Source organism: Chamaea fasciata, unplaced genomic scaffold (genome assembly GCF_029207755.1).
Source record: "Chamaea fasciata isolate MVZ Bird 193981 ecotype frontalis unplaced genomic scaffold, bChaFas1.0.hap1 SCAF_3, whole genome shotgun sequence".
Classification (NCBI taxonomy): Eukaryota; Metazoa; Chordata; class Aves; order Passeriformes; family Sylviidae; genus Chamaea; species Chamaea fasciata.
In genome coordinates, this window is record NW_027094088.1 from 52642043 (window position 1) to 52657705 (window position 15663).

Below are 15663 nucleotides of genomic sequence, written 5' to 3' on the forward strand. Positions count from 1 at the left end.
GCTGGATGTTACAAGTGTGTTATCTGCATTTGGGATGCACTAGCAAGAGATAGTTTGTGGTAATGATGGCCTGTAACCTAACAAACCAACCAACAGCACTTAAGTTGAGGTGGTTATTGTGACCAGGAAAAGAAAAAAAGCAACATTATTGACGCTTTACCCCGGTGATGCAGCAAGCACATGTCAAGGCCTAAAGTTAGCCCTGCTTTTTGTCCTGTTTCTTTTGTAATTAGTAGGAAGCCCAGGTCAGGTCCCCTGCTTGCTTGCTGGGGATCAGTGTCTTGTAGGACTAGAGCATTCTACCTAAGAGACAGTGAGCTAAATAAGCTTTTCTAGGCCTTCAGCCAGTTAATCCCAGGTGTACAGCTAAGAAAGTGAGAAATAGAATAAATACATAATTGTTTGTAACTTTGGTCATATTCCTTTTCTGCATGCTGCAGAAGAGAACAGTGTGGCTGAGCATCCCTCTGAGTCACACGGTTCTTTGAAACGTGGAGCCCTTAGCATCCATGCCATCACTTTCAGGGAAGCACAGGCTTCCCTCTTTTCCTTTGAAGTACCTGTGCAGCAGTACCTGTGCTTTTTACAGAGCTTAGGTAGGGGCTCATCACTGGCAGAACAGGATGTGGTCTTTTGAGCTGAATTTTCCACTCTTGCCATGTTTGACTTTCTGCAGCAAGGTAACATTTTCTTGTGAAAGCAGTGGAAGTTGCAGGATTCAGACTGGAAGCCCTTTCTGGACTTTGGCACTGGATCCAAGTGTGATTCCAACAACCCCAAAAGCATTTGTGTGTATATCCTTGTAGAAACCTGGAGGTATTCGGGCTGTCATCTCCATCCCTGGTGTGGTTGTCCTAGGAGGACTCCCTCTGGCTCTTCCAGGGCAGCAGTCAGCATCTCTATAAAGTTGCCACTACCCAGCCTGTTTAGCTCATTGCCAGCGGGAGGTCCAATTAACATTTGGCAATATCGGCGGTTCCATATGGAAACTACCACTCTGCCGCCCACATTTGAACTTCAGTTTTTTCCTTTCACTTAATTAAAACACAATCAAGTCAATTAGCTCATGACAGTTTCTCCAAAGTTAAACTCCAGATGTATGGCAAGGCAAAAGCGTGCAGATGCCAATTCATTGTGCTGCCTGGAGGAAGATTATATCCCTCCCATTTACCGGTTTATCCACCATGGATTAGCTGTATTTTTTTCACTTCCATGTAGATTAAAGAAAATCCAACATAAACAAAAAGCTAAACTCAAACAAGAACACCCACAAAACAAAAACGTGAGAAAGAAAAAAAAAATTCCATCTGATTTGGGTCAGGAAAAGTAATAATTTGAGATACATCTTGAAAATTACATTTATAGGGTTCAGAATGACTTCTGATTTTTAATGACTACGTCAAACCTTTTATCATGCAGTGCATTGAAGTGTGCCAGTAAGCTCAAGGAATAAGCAGCTTATACTCTATAGCAACTTGATGACTTGCTGCTAATTGGGAATAATAGGCAGCTGCAAAAACTTGTTCATTTTGCTGGCATAAAAACCATGATTTCCAACTCTGTACCCTCTGGCAAGGCAGTATAGAAAATCGTATTGTTGTCAGAAGAGGTTTTGAGGTCTCAATAAACCAAGATGACTTTTGCAGCACATCCCTTCGAGGCAACAGGGTACAGTGAGAGGAAGAGAAAAAAATAACTGTACTAGGTAACTGGTAGTTAATAAACACAGAAATTGTATCCAAATCCACATGTAAAGTAACTCTGAACTGGGGCCAAGGCACCTTGTGCTGCATTTCTCAATTCTTTCATGGTTAGGCAATACCCTGAGTCTTCTGTATTCTGACAGGATGAAAAGGTTTTCCTCACATGCTTTAAGAGTGATGTGGTGATACCATGGTGTAGTAGTTTGAAGGCAAAACAAATGAGAGGCTCCAAGTCAGAGATACAATTTAATAGGAAAAAAGAAAAAAGGAAAGAAAGTAAAATAAAATCGATGCAATAATACAAAAGACCACTGACAGAGTCAGAATACAACTTGAGCGTAGTGATGGAAGCAGTCCAGATGAGGTGGTCTTCCTGAAGCAGTGATCCTGTAGAAAGGTCTGGTAGCTCGGGTCCTCTGGGAATCCAGTGGGTAAGCGCCCCTCTGGTGTTCAGAGTCTCAGCTTATATCTAGGCTGGAATGCTTGGTTTCTCCCTCTGGGCGGAGCATCCCACAATGGGATGGTGAGTCATGTGATAAGGCCTGATGGGCCCATTAACAGGAGGTAGTCCAGGAGGGGGTTATCTGTGAGCTGTGTAGCAAAGGTGCTGATGGCCCATTAACAGAAGATAAGCCAGAGTGGAGGAGGCAGGGAGCACTGCCTCACCTGGTTTCAACAGTTCATGAAGATGGTGATAGAATATACTTCAACCCAGGACACATGGCAATACTGCAAGAGAACTATTTCTTGTGCAAGTATTAGGCACCAGTGCTACCTTAGTGCCTTGATATCAGTGGGGCACTTGATTGTGTGCCTTTTTCCCTCTTGGTTATGTTGTCCAGCAATAGGCGGAGGACTTTTCCTTCATCTTGCCACTCTTAACCTTGCTGTATGACAAGGATCCAGAGCAGAGTTGCAGCACAGGTGGGTGAGCCTTGGTTGATGTGGGTGAGAGAAAGGATTGCAGCATGAAAGGTGCAGCATGCTGGGGAAAGAAGAGATCTTGATGTTCTGCTAGTACCATCTTGTACTTAACAGCCCTGAAGTGAGAAAGAATCCCTTAAAAATATACCAGTAGTCGAGCAGGATTGGATTAGATTAGTTGTGTAGAAAGGTGCTGGTGAGGCGAGTGCAGGTTAGGTTCGTCTGCTGACTTTTTGTTTTCACTGCTAAGAGAAAAAATACACAGAACTTTAAAAAAAAATGCAGAATATCTAATGTCATAAATACAGTGCTCTTTTCTTTTGGTCATGAATTTCTTTAAGTCAAAGCTTTTAAAAAATGGTCTTGCTGCATACCAGATCACAAGGCCTGGAACCAGCAGAAACACACTGTTTACTTCACAGGAATTGATATTAGACTTGCTTGAAATAATCTGGTGGATTGTTCTTCTGTTGCATTCTGCTCTTATAAAGTTAGTTGTAAGTTCTTATCTGAAGAAAGTCTTAGCATGTGCCAGTGCTGATGTCTTAGTATTGAAGTGTACCATGCCCTGGGACAACTGTGATGATTTCACATGCCTGCCTCAGCCACACAGCATCTCTGGAGATCCTTCACAGCAGTAAAGTGTTTCCTCAGCAGCGACAGAGATCAGTGCTGCTTATTTCAAGTAGCCTTCCTGGGCTAAGGAGAGTCAGGGTCATCCACAGACTGATCTAATCTTCTCTGGCTGCCCACAAGCTTGAAGAGAGACTGTCCTTTTTGTACATTTCATCTAATTGACAGTCCGTGTGACACGATTTGGCTTTGCAGTGTCTACTAGCTTTGTTGTTGGCCTCTTGCAGCAAGACCTCCTTGCTGTGTGACATCCACATGCAGCATTCATGTCCTCACTTCTTGTCCTTCTTATGCACCCAGCTGATCCTGCAGCTGGAAAATCTTTGCCCAGGGCAAAGGACTGGAATATGGTCATGTAAGCTATGCAGGTACTATAGCCAGAGGTCCTAGTGTCAAACTTATTAATAATGTTTATTGAAGGTAATGGAGTGACTCACTGGCTTTTTGAAGATGGTGGGAAGAAGGCAGGACTTCGAGACACTATACATACAAGGAAAACAGTCCTACAAGTCAGCAAGCTCCTCTAAACCTTGGAAAGCTAAGCTATATCTTTTCCCCTCAGTGAATATGTATGTTAATAATGATTAATAGAAGGTAGATACGTTCTCTGAGGTGAAAAACACACCGCTTTATTCTGAAGAAGTGTGCATCTGAAGCATCAGTTTCCTGTGGAGTGTTTCAAACAAGAGGATTAATAACTTTTGTAAAGATCTTTCCATAAATGCTTTAAAATGTCATTGCTGAAATTGTGGGTTTTTTTCTAAATAGTTTATAAATTGATTAAATGTGCTAGCTTTTGAATATATGTGTATACACATAATATATGTGCCTTTGAATATAAATAAGTTCTTTTTTTCTAGACATATTGCTTTATCTTAGATTATTTCTAAAGTTAGTTTGAGATATCTGGCTATGCTTATTCTTTCTTTTCAAATATGTATTTCAAATGAGGGGATTGGTACAAGGTCCATAGATTAGTAAATTCCCAATTTTGAACACTTGTTGAATTCACTAGATAAATCAACTCCTTGCCTTCTGTTGTCAGAAGGAATTAATGTTGACATCTGTTTTCAAAAGTTTCTATCTTCCTGAATAGAATTATTTGCCATGAATTTCATGTATTTGCTCAGTTTGAAGCAGACAGATTTCTGTAGCTAAGAGGAATATCATTGTTTTGGAGTTACCAGTTTTCAGCAAAGGGCAGAACAGGGATGATGCAAGTTTGTATTTCTCTGTGGGGAGCTATTGGAGCCCTAATCCTCCTCCATTTCTGCTGGTAGGCACAGGGTGAAAAAATCTAGATGAGGTTTTTGTGAAAGTGGTCTCCAGCAATAGGCTGTACTTCATGACTCAGGAGGATTTGGAAGGATCAGCATTCTAGTGCTTATAAGACCATGCTGTCTATCACCAGGATGTAGACTCTTCACATCAGTAGCCCAGCCTTTCTGAGCCACTGGAGAGAAGAGTGTAGGTTTTGCCCTGCTGCCTCAAGGGTGGGCAGCCTCTCACTCCACTGAGCTGGTATCTCACTGCTTCTGCCAGTGAGATAATGCCTGGCTCCTATCCCAGGACAAAACACCGCAGCCAACAGATCCCGGTCTCTTTTCTTCATGACTTCACTTCTGAGTATTTGGATTTACAGAGAAACCGTGTGTTTCCACAGCCCTTAGCACCATGGGAATCTTGACTGGGAGAGACTCAGAAGGTTACTTGGAGCAGGATGGTTCCTGACAGTTGGTGAGGTCAGCCCCAGAAGGAGCTTTTTCTGCCTGAGCCTTCAAATCCTCCCAGGATGTGTTCCAGTGCTGCATTACCCCACTCCTGGTGATGTTTTCCTTACCTCTTACCTGGCTTTTCCTGGCTGCAAACTGTGGCCCTCATCCCTTCTTATGTTAGCTGGAATTGCAAAGATAAATTTTGCTCTTGTCTTTGTACATACACTCCAAATAACTGTAATTTTCCCTTAGATCCACAGCTTCCATCAGGGGCTTCTGTATTCCATAAGGGACTGCATTCCATAGGCAGTGCCTGTAAGCCTGGAAAAGTGCAATCCCTAATTTCAGGCAAGGCACCCCTGCCGGGCTCCTTGTGCTGTCCTGTCCCTTTCTGCAGAGCTGCTCACTGCCTTTGGTGATTTTCACATCTTCCACCTCTCACCTGGCTTCTCAGAGTGTGTTGGGGGGGTAGCTGCTTCATTTTAAGGCAGTCTTATTTTAAATCTCTGTAGGCTTCACCTTGTTCTTCAGGGCACGCAGGTGAGGAAGTTCATCACTTGTTTTAACTTCATAGACTTCAGTAAAGTTATACAATGAATCTTTCTTCCCAGTACTTTATTTCAAAACATTGGAAATAAAGTTTCTTGGACTCTGTTTGCATTACATGAGCTTTCTTACAGAAAAGATTTCTTTTTTTAGCATCCTGGATCAATCTAAAGCCTAGGACAAATATAGGAGTCATTAAACATCATTTGTCTGAGAAACAGAATAATAAGATTGCACCATGATGTTATGTAGCTGAATATGTATCTTTTTAGCAGCTAGGATGCAGGACCAGGATTCAGGAAGCTATTTGGCAAACATAAAATTAAGCACTTAACAATTCTGTTCTTCATATTTTCCATCTGTAAAATGGGGACATTGATATTTCTTTCTTTGAATAGCATTTCTGATTCAATGATCTATGATTATCATTACTACTGTTCAGAGTGGCATCAGCTCTGTTCCGCATTGGTTATAATTAGAATGTTTAGATGAATGAAAGCAGTTACAGAGTCTATATGCCACAAACAGTTAAGCCCATGATTAATTCTGTGTCTCTAAGTAATGGCAGTTACTTCATTGCTCATAGGAGTAAAATTCAGCACATTGGAAGTGTTTGCAGGACAACAAATGAAAGGCTTTAAGAAATCTATTCTTAAATAGAATAAATAGTTGTAGGTTTCTCAGGGTAGTTTATTTTAACTGTACGCCACAGCATGTTGTGGGATGAGTCTTAATTTGGTTCACAAAACTCAAAGTGTGGCCATTGATGCTAAGTATTGGCTTTCATATCATTCAGTATGTTTTTGCAGTAAAGAAGTTCTTTAAGTTTTGGCTCCAGTTCAAAACCTTATTGTTAAATATGCTTTGTTAATAAGAAGCCTGACTCATGGCAGAGTGTGCTAGGAGGGACTGATTACCGGGGATATCAAACAGGCCTATTCCCATTCCACTGCCAGAACAGTTATCTTCAGAATTTAAGAAAGGATTCATTTTACCCAAAAGAAACAGTTTACGTTTTCACATTGCAAGGGTTTTGTTTTCTATATGATGATAGCTAGTTATTCAACTTTACCAAGGACTGGGAAAAAGTCACCCAAACATATGTTGAAAGAAATTCTCCTCTAGTGATAGAAAACCACAGGCCTGTGCAAATATGCCAGATGAGCATCATAAGAAGCAAGATCTGGACAGCTGCATTTGAGGTACTGAGAAGCAGTGAAGCCCAGGGCTGCCTTCTGGAGCAGGAAAAATCCATGCTGATGCACGCACAGCCTGTTGCAATCTGGTAGTGGAGGAGTTTAGCTGTTGGGTACTATTTTGTTTTCCATCCTTCAGTTATTTTTATTTCTTTTCTTTATACAGTTGATGGTTTGGACAAGGCTTCAATCACTAACTCAGATGGACCAGCCCCAGGATCCCAAACTCCCCCCTTCAAGAGGAAGGGCAAGCTCTCCAACATTGGCAAAATCTTTAAACCTTGGAAATGGCGGAAGAAGAAGACCAGTGAAAAATTCAGAGAAACATCAGCAGGTATGTCTGTGACCCTTTGGTGGCAAATAGTAGAAAACACTGTGATGGTTTTGTAGGGTAACATTGGAAAAGCTCTTTGAACTTGTTAGATGCCAGGGGTTATTTAAGCGTTGTTGACATACAGAAAAACAGTATGATCCTTGGCAAGGAAAAACCGAACCTTGTTCAGCTTCGGTCTTGAACCTAAAATACACAACTGATTTCTTTACTATACATACCCTCCGATATATTGGAAAATCTCCCTGTCCTCCTGGTAGTCAGTGACTTGAATTATGAAACAAACCTGGCCTTCTTGGGGCCAGAAGTTTGGGGGAGAAGCAGCTGTGGCCATGCCCAGCAGAAGAACGAGGATCAGTTCTGCAACCCCTGCCTTCATAGATGCTGCCCTGCCCCTTCACTTCCCCACTGACAAGGCTGGAAGGATGGTCTGAAATCAAATGCTGTGATTGAATTGTATTCTGTTTGAAAAAGGGGAATATTGAAGGCTGGGATTTAGTTAGCCAAACATAGTTGTTTGGGGCCACCTGAGATGCTCTGGGATGTCCTGGCTGCTCTCCCAGAAGGTTTCATATCATATTTGTCATCCTGTGCTGATGACAGCTCAAAACCCTGGGGCATCTGAAACGGCTGTAGACATCCATGTTTAGAAAACTGAATGCCACCCTGCATATGTGTGTGTGTGTCTTTGTGTCACTGCTCTAGCCAAACTTTCTCTACAAAAATCCCAAACTTCTGGTTTGGGATTCAAACATTTGATGTTGTGGTTTCCTAAACTTGAGTCAAATTAGAGTCCAGTGAGCTTCTGTAAACTCTTTAGATTCATTGCCACAGTGCAAACTCTCTGTCTACTGTCTTCCAAGGCTGTAGGCAACAAAACCAACTTAGTATCCTAAAGTGTTTTCCGTAGGCTCCCCTGAACTCTTGGAAGTACACTGCATGGCATTTTAAACCCATACCAACCCCTGACAGTTATAGCAAGGAGCTTCATGGCAGTGAAACTTCTAAAATAAACTTTATTTACACAAAAAGGAAAACGAAGCCATTTTCTCTGGTGTCTTCATCACTCCAGATGCCAGCTGAAGTTTTGAACAGATTTCTGAGATTTTCAAATCCTTCTTTCTCTCCCTTTTTTCCTTTACTTTTCTTTCATTTTCCCACATACCCTGTAACAACCCTCCACAATTTCTTCCACTACTGCAATAAAAAAAAAAAATCCCCTCAATCTGAAATCTCCTTTATTGATTCCCATTTCCTTCAGCTTTCCCAGTACTTTTATCATATTGCTAAAACAAAGCTAGCTAGTTAATGACTCCTGAATGTTCTGCAGCTTCTCCTGGACAGCTTTGTGATTTTATATGCAACGAGTTCTTCAGAGTAATGACCATTCATAAGCTGTGTATACAGAAATTCCCTAAACTTTCTCTATCTATTAGCATGTGTTAAATTGTTATGCCATTAAAAATAATGCATGTATCATTTTTCAACTATTTTTTAAAAAATGAATATCTGGTAAATGTGTGTTAATGATAGTATTTCTTATGTTATACTGTCTTCTTCCGAGGGCCTGAATCGAGTCTTGCCAGCATGACACATCAATTCTTATAGTACCAAGGCAAAGCATGTGCTCGTACCTTTTGCAAAAGCAGGAAATGAAGCACAAAGAAATTAAGGTCAACATTTTCAAAAGTGCCTCCTTAGATACTCACTTCTACTTAATTTGCTGGTCTTGTTCATGATGTTGTGGTCCCTCAAGACACTAATATGCTTTTAAACCGTGCATGGGATCACTTATGTTTGTGTATGTGCTTCATGTGAGGCTGGAACTTGAACTGAGAAGTAGTTTGAACTGCATTCATCCTGCCTTAGATGGTAATTTCAGGGATGAATAAAAATAGTATACCCCGTATTTCTTGAGGAAATAGACTCAGGACCAATGGAGACTGAAAAGATGCATTTACGTGGCAAGTTGCCCCTTGTTGGTTGCTTGGTGACATGGCAGAAGAAACTTGCTTCTCTAACTTGAGAAGGAAATGGGAAGACATCCATTCAAAATAAAAATCCTACAGGATATCCTCTTCCTCACACTACTCAATCAGAGGTGTATTTACATTACCAAGTGGGGGCTGTGTGTGTGCCTGCCTCTTACATGCAGGAAGCCCATTTCCTGGCCTGGGACCATGGGAGAGACCACGATGACCCTCATTTGCTGCCAGTTCTCTTAACAAGGCTTCAGCGTGGTAAATCCACATGCAGCTGAATAAAGGGTTTTTCTAAGACAGAATGCGGGCTATTGGAAGGAACTCGCACTACTTTCTCAGGGTTTTCAATAGGCTTTTTGAGATAGGTTCTTGCTATGGCCTTGCCAGGACATGTACCATGGAGCGCTTTTTGTCTTAGGAGCAACTGGAAGATGTTTATAAACGGCAAATACCACAAATATCAAAAAAGGAGGGATGTTTAGATGTTAGATGTTAATATCTGTGCCAATGTGGGAATGATGGTTGGAATTTTTCCCTTTAGCAACGTATTTTCCACGCTCTATCTCAGAAAGTCTGTTCTTTGGGCACTGGCTGTATGGTTTTTGCCTAGAGGGCTTTCAAAATCAAGTAAAAATAAACATAAAAAGTCATCATCTCAAGGGTTTCTCTCCTCTGCAATGTTTTGCTGCAAAGGAAAAGGCAGCAGTTTGTGTCTTGGCACAAAGTAGATGCCACTTCAAAGCTTCGCTGCAAAAGTATATACAGAGAGGGATCAGAAGGCAATTTTAGCTCTTACTAGGTCAGAGAAAAATTAATAATCTGAATTCTCTCAAGCTTCTCTTGGAAGAACAAAACTAAATACTGGAGAATATCCAGAATCTCACAGCACTTTGAGTCAAAGAATGGGTTTTAAGACTGCCTGAGATTTGCAGCTGCTGACCATCAGTAAGCAGTCTTTTCTGAGGGGATGAGGAAAGGGGGAGAGAGAGAAGCTTCTTTTTGAGGTAAACTCTTCCCAGTTGTGTTGTTACTATTATTTGCATTGGGCAAAAAGACCCCAAGTATTTTTGAGAGGGAGTAAGATGTACTGGAGTAAATGAGGGCTTCGTACAATACAATAAAATTGCATCCTTTTTGATGGTTACACCTGAAGTCAGGGCAAGCTCTGCTTCTGACTGCAGCAGGGGAAGGATTTTGACCTGGGGTTTTCTGATTCTTCTGGAACATGAGACTGGAGACTGCCTGCCTGCCTCACCTCAGCCTTCTCTAAGTAGGCAAGGACTCATAACCAGTTAACCTCACAGTAAGGACTGATCTCTTTGTAATCAATCTCAATACATACATGTATACACAGATAGAGAAATTGTTCTTTCCATTTTATTATTGCTTAAAGTTATAAACAGTATGTTGGTGTTCATGTTGAAATTTTACATATATTCTCACACCTTTGTATATACACTTATACATCTACGTATCATATATATGACAGAAATGTTGATATATATTCACGTAGATAGGTATATATACGTTCTTATGTACACATATTGCAAAAAGTATTTGTACTGTTAGCATCAGCTGGTCACTCAGCCTATTTGTACAGAGTTTTAAGAGTCTCAAATCAGTCTGCTGAGCTAATTACTTTTGACTACTGTTATGTTTCAGTAAGCTCTCCTAAAATGATGGAATTACAAAGTCAAGCATTCAGAAGTCAGGAAATGTTTGAATGATGGTGCTGGGTGACGAGATGGTACAAAATACTTGACTGTGCAAATGTGAAATATATTGCATAATCTAAAGTCTGCAATAAACCATAAATTATTATGATGAGTGCACATTGACTAAATAACACTCAGAATAAGTTCCTAGGTTGACAAGCTACTCATTCCTCTTTTACAAGGGGACATATTTTTGCCACTTTGATTCAAATTAAGATTCTGCCTTTTTCTTTGTAGGAATTAAAATTATGATACTAGCTTGATTTTTTAATGTTCTTTCCATGAGGCAAGTAATGTTTAAAATAAGTTACCTTTCAAGCTGAATTAATTGAGCTTAATCAGTTTAAATAAAAGCACCAATCATTTTAGAAGATGGAGGACTGGGACTTAAGCTTCTTATCTGTTCACAAATTTTCTAGTATGCGAAATCGAGATAGTTGTGTCTCAGGGTTGTTATGAAACCTGTGTAATTTATGAAATGCTTTGAGGTTTTTTAGATGAAGTGTAAGGGCTTCATGCCTTTTAATGAAAATTGGCATTTTCTATAATAATTCAGTGCAATTGTTAATTCAGTGTTGTAGAACTGAAAAAAATACATCATCCTGAAAAGTGGAGAAAGGCATTGATGGAGGAAGGTCTGATGCAATGGTCTTAAACTTAATGGAAAAAGCATTAATGTTTTCAAGTGGCATTGAATTGTCCCACAGATAAGTAAGAGATCATCTCATTTCACTGTCCCCAAGAAAACAGATGTAAAAAGGAAGCAGAGAGAAGAAAAAAAGGGTGGGAATTAATTAATATTTGTAATGCTGAAATAATGATAAAACAACATTTATAGTGCCAGCAACAAAACAAGTATAAAGTGCGTGCATAAGGGCTGTGTCAAAAGAGATTTCACCCTGACTGTGAATGCATCTGCCCTCTAGAAAGACCAAGACACTGTATCCATGCCTGCGCACGTAGTTCTCTGTCTTCACGACCCCCTATCACTTTTAAAACAGTCTTTGTGGGACTGCTTCCCTACATGAAAAACTCTTTGCAAGCCTAGGGTATGCTCCTGTGGCAGTGTGTGACACACAGTTGCAGGGCTCATGCTTTAAAAAATACAGGGGAGAAACTGGAAGAGCTTGTGAGTAATTTAGGTGTGGGACCTAAGGCAGCCTAACTTAACCAGAGTTTAGGCTACCACATTCTCCCCAGGAAGGCTGGCTGGTATTGAGAGTCTGCAGCCACACTCATGGGCTCCTTTGTGCTGTCAAATGTGACTTGAATGCTGCAGAGCTTTGACCTTTAATGGACAGATCCCTCAAAGTACCTGAGTATATAAACACAGACTTGATGCCAGCTTACCTGTTCTTGAGCCAATAATGCTCGATTTGTGACTCTTGATCTCACAGGCATGAGTAGCTGGAACTGAACTGGTCAAAACACTTACTCCCTCCAGCTCTTCTGCCAGGAGTTGGTGCTATTTTTATGGGGAAATGTATCCTGTGTTGAGGAGTTGCTGAATCCCTGCACTTTGCAGTGTGAGAAATAAAACTGGACTGTAAATTCGGGAAGCGCAGAATCTGAGGGACTTTTAACAAGAGCATGTAACAATAGAACAGGGGGGAATGGCTTTAAACTGGAAGAGTGCTGCTTTGGATAAGATGTTAGGAAGAAATTCTTTACTTTAAGAGTGGTAAGGCACTGAACAGGTGGCCCAGAGTTGTTGTGGATACCCCATTGCTGTAGGCGTTCAAGACCAGGTTGGATGGGTGTTTGAGAAACCTGGATTAGTAGGTGTCCCTGGCTTTGGCAGAGGGGTTGGAATGAGATGGTTTAAGGTTCCTTCCAGCTGAACCCCAAATTCTGTCATTCTGTTCAACCATCCCCTTCCCTGATGGAGAAGGGGAGTGGGAAGCTGTAAGCAGTGATGCCTTCAGGCACCTGAGATCAGCCGGTCTGGTTATGTCAGCAGCTGAGTACCTGCTGCTGGGAAAGGTGTTTTGCTCTGCATGAAGGGTGCCTTTCTCAGAAGAATCAAACTGCCTCTCTCCTGCCTTCACAGGACCCTGTCACTTCACTGTATGGCTGAGTCACTCCAACTGGGCTGGCATAAGTAAGATTGAACACTGCAAGAGGCATTATCACTCTGCATATAGCAATTAGACTGACCCTAGGGAGTGTTTGAATTAGTTGATAAGACAAGTAGCCCTATCCCATAGCATTAGTAGGATGAAGTCCAGCACAGCTGAAGCTTCACCACATGCCCTCATCTTGAGGTCCAAACGTCATGTGGATTTTGGTGTCTGTATGTAAACAGAATCAGGGTGGGAGACTGCCTTTTCCTAAAAGGGGAGACAGGATTTTACAAGTGATGCTCACATTTTGTGAACATTATGCATCATGGTCCCATGGACCATTACAATAGTCTTCCAGATCACTGCATTGGTTTGGGGATGGGATGCAGTGTGGAGCTATTCTATTTTGACATCTGTAAATGCTTTTTCCTATAAAATGAGTCCCATTTTTCCCATGAGAAATAATAATTAGAATCCTTCATGCCACAGTCATGGTGTTTTTGTGTATGCTACTTTTTTTTAAACCTAAAAACATGATGCTGCATTTTTTTTCCATGAAAGTCAACCAGCATTGATCATTGAGGATGATAGTTCCTTTTAGAACACAACTTTCTGACTTCTGTTAAAGATTTTTGTTGTTGTTGTTGTTGTTTTTCAGGTTTTTTTCTTCTTCCTTTAAACAGTTTGCATGTCACAAGGGCTACTCTGTGAGTTACTCTGAACAGCATTTGTGTCTTGCTACACAAAACCTGTACGAAGCAGATGGAGGTATCTCCAGCTGAGCTACTCAATCTAGTCAGTGGGAAAAAGGTATTTTTACATGTTAAATGCCCATGCTAGGATGAGTTCAATTTCACCCTGAAAGTACCTTTTTCCATTTCCCATAAAAGAAGCCTCAAGGAGACTTGCTGAGCTGAAGATACTGGATCATATGAGTCCCCACTTTTTGTGCCTGAAATTGCAGGGCAATATTTTCAGAGACTGTCCATGAAAAACCCAGACCACTTCTCCTGCAGAATCAGAGGAAACAAGAGTTCTCTTTCTATAAAATAAAAATAGTTCTCTACATTTTGTTCACAAGCATCAGCAGTATGAGAATAAATCTATTTTTAACTGTGCTTTTTCTTTAGTGTTGGAAAGGAAGATTTCGACAAGACAAAGCAGAGAGGAGCTGATAAGAAGGGGAGTGCTGAAGGAAATGCCTGAGCAAGGTGATAACGCATTAACCAGAATTTAGCTACTGAGCACTAAATATGTATGATAAAGCCACTGATGCATTGTTTCCATGTAGTATAAATAGGTGTGAGGAGACAAACTGAGAAGTGTGAGAGGTAATTTGGGCCAGCTGACAACTGAAGTTAAGTCAAGGGATTTGTGCTCTGAAACTGCTTCTGCCATAAGTGCCCCAGCTGACTTCTGGTCATATCCTGAAGTATTTTCATGCTCCCTGTAAATAAAGTGGCTTCTGTGGCTTCTGCTTATTGTTTGCCAGAATTTTTTTCTAATTAGTGGTAAATCTATTTTCGAGTCAAGGTCTGCTGTCTAAAGCCACTAAAGTTTAAAATGAGAAATTTTGGCTGAAAAATTAGGGGCTTTGGAACCCAGAAAAAATTAATATAATGCATTTCAGGTATCAAAAGTACCAGTGCTGGAATCATATGGATCCCACTCCTATCACACAGACCACAATCACAAATGGCACCAGCATAAAACTCTGGGGAAGAAATCACTTGTTTCAAAATGCTCTAAGGTTTAGTAAATGGCATTAGCCAGAATTTGCATTTTGAAAAGCATGAGTAAGCCAAGGAAGATAGCTCTATGCTACATCCAGTTATGTTTCTAGTAGTATTCTCTCTAATATTCTTCATCTTTTATAAATCTAGATCAATTAAACTGTCAAGTGATTAAAATAATTTTCTGTAGCTTAAAATTAAACCGTTTTGTCATTTTATCAAGGAGTCTTAGAACTCTGCATTTTCCAAAAATAATTTTCTCCTAGAAATTGTATTTTTCTGTGCAATCTGAAAAATCAGTAGAGTATCAGTGTGTATGGGTTGTATCATACCCATAGATATTTAGAAGAAAAGGGCTTGTTTGTTGATGTGTGACATCACTTGTCCATACAGAGTTTGGCTAATTATCAGACTGTGACATTCAGCATAGCTGGCTTCTGCACTTGTCTCTGCCACTGTCATTGTCCTAAAACAAGACTTGCAAACTCTCCGTACCTCAGTTTGTCCATCTGTGAATTTGTTGTGGGTTTTGCCACATGCATTACTGGGGACCTGTGTGACTTTGTCCTTTGAAGGTTGTAAATTGTATTTACAGTTGGGGCAGTGGTAACTTCTCTGGTTGGTTACAGTCTGAACATAAATACTATAATTTGTGATAAAAGTATGAATACTTTGGTCATCAGTGTCCTTGACCCTCTCTTCCATCCTTAAAAGAGGATGGGACTTCGGATTCCTTACAGGGATTGAGCAAAGTAAGAGAAAATTATATAAATATGAATGATTTTCTTCCTCCCATATCAATCAGGTCTGTGTTATTGTCATCCCACTGTGCTTCATGTTTGATGAAAATTGTAATTTTTAAGGACATTTTGAAAGAATGTGGGGTTGGTTTGAAGGTGCTAAAAATGGAGAGGTCAAAAGACAGTTGAGGAGCGTGAAGGTAGTTAGAAGGAATGACTATGGGGATGAAAGCTAAAAGAGGAAATTACACAGAGATTTGAAATGTGAGAGGTAAGAAATGAGAAGAAGTAACAGCGTTTCACATGGAGTGAAGAAGAATGAAGTGGAAAGTGGCAAGTGCCACTTGGAGACAGGAGGTGTTTGCAGAAGCAAGATGTGAAG

At 40.6% G+C, this 15663-nt stretch overlaps 1 protein-coding gene across 4 annotated transcripts in view; it reads left to right on the plus strand.

Moving 5' to 3' along the window:
* PHACTR2 (phosphatase and actin regulator 2) overlaps positions 1 to 15663 on the plus strand; it is a 129338-nt gene that overhangs the window by 76932 nt on the left and 36743 nt on the right. For all 4 annotated transcript variants that reach the window (XM_066179000.1, XM_066178997.1, XM_066178998.1 and 1 more), the window contains exons 2-3: positions 6884 to 7051; positions 13939 to 14019. In XM_066179000.1, the coding sequence (XP_066035097.1) occupies positions 6884 to 7051; positions 13939 to 14019 (249 nt within the window). The remainder of the gene's footprint in view (positions 1 to 6883; positions 7052 to 13938; positions 14020 to 15663) is intronic.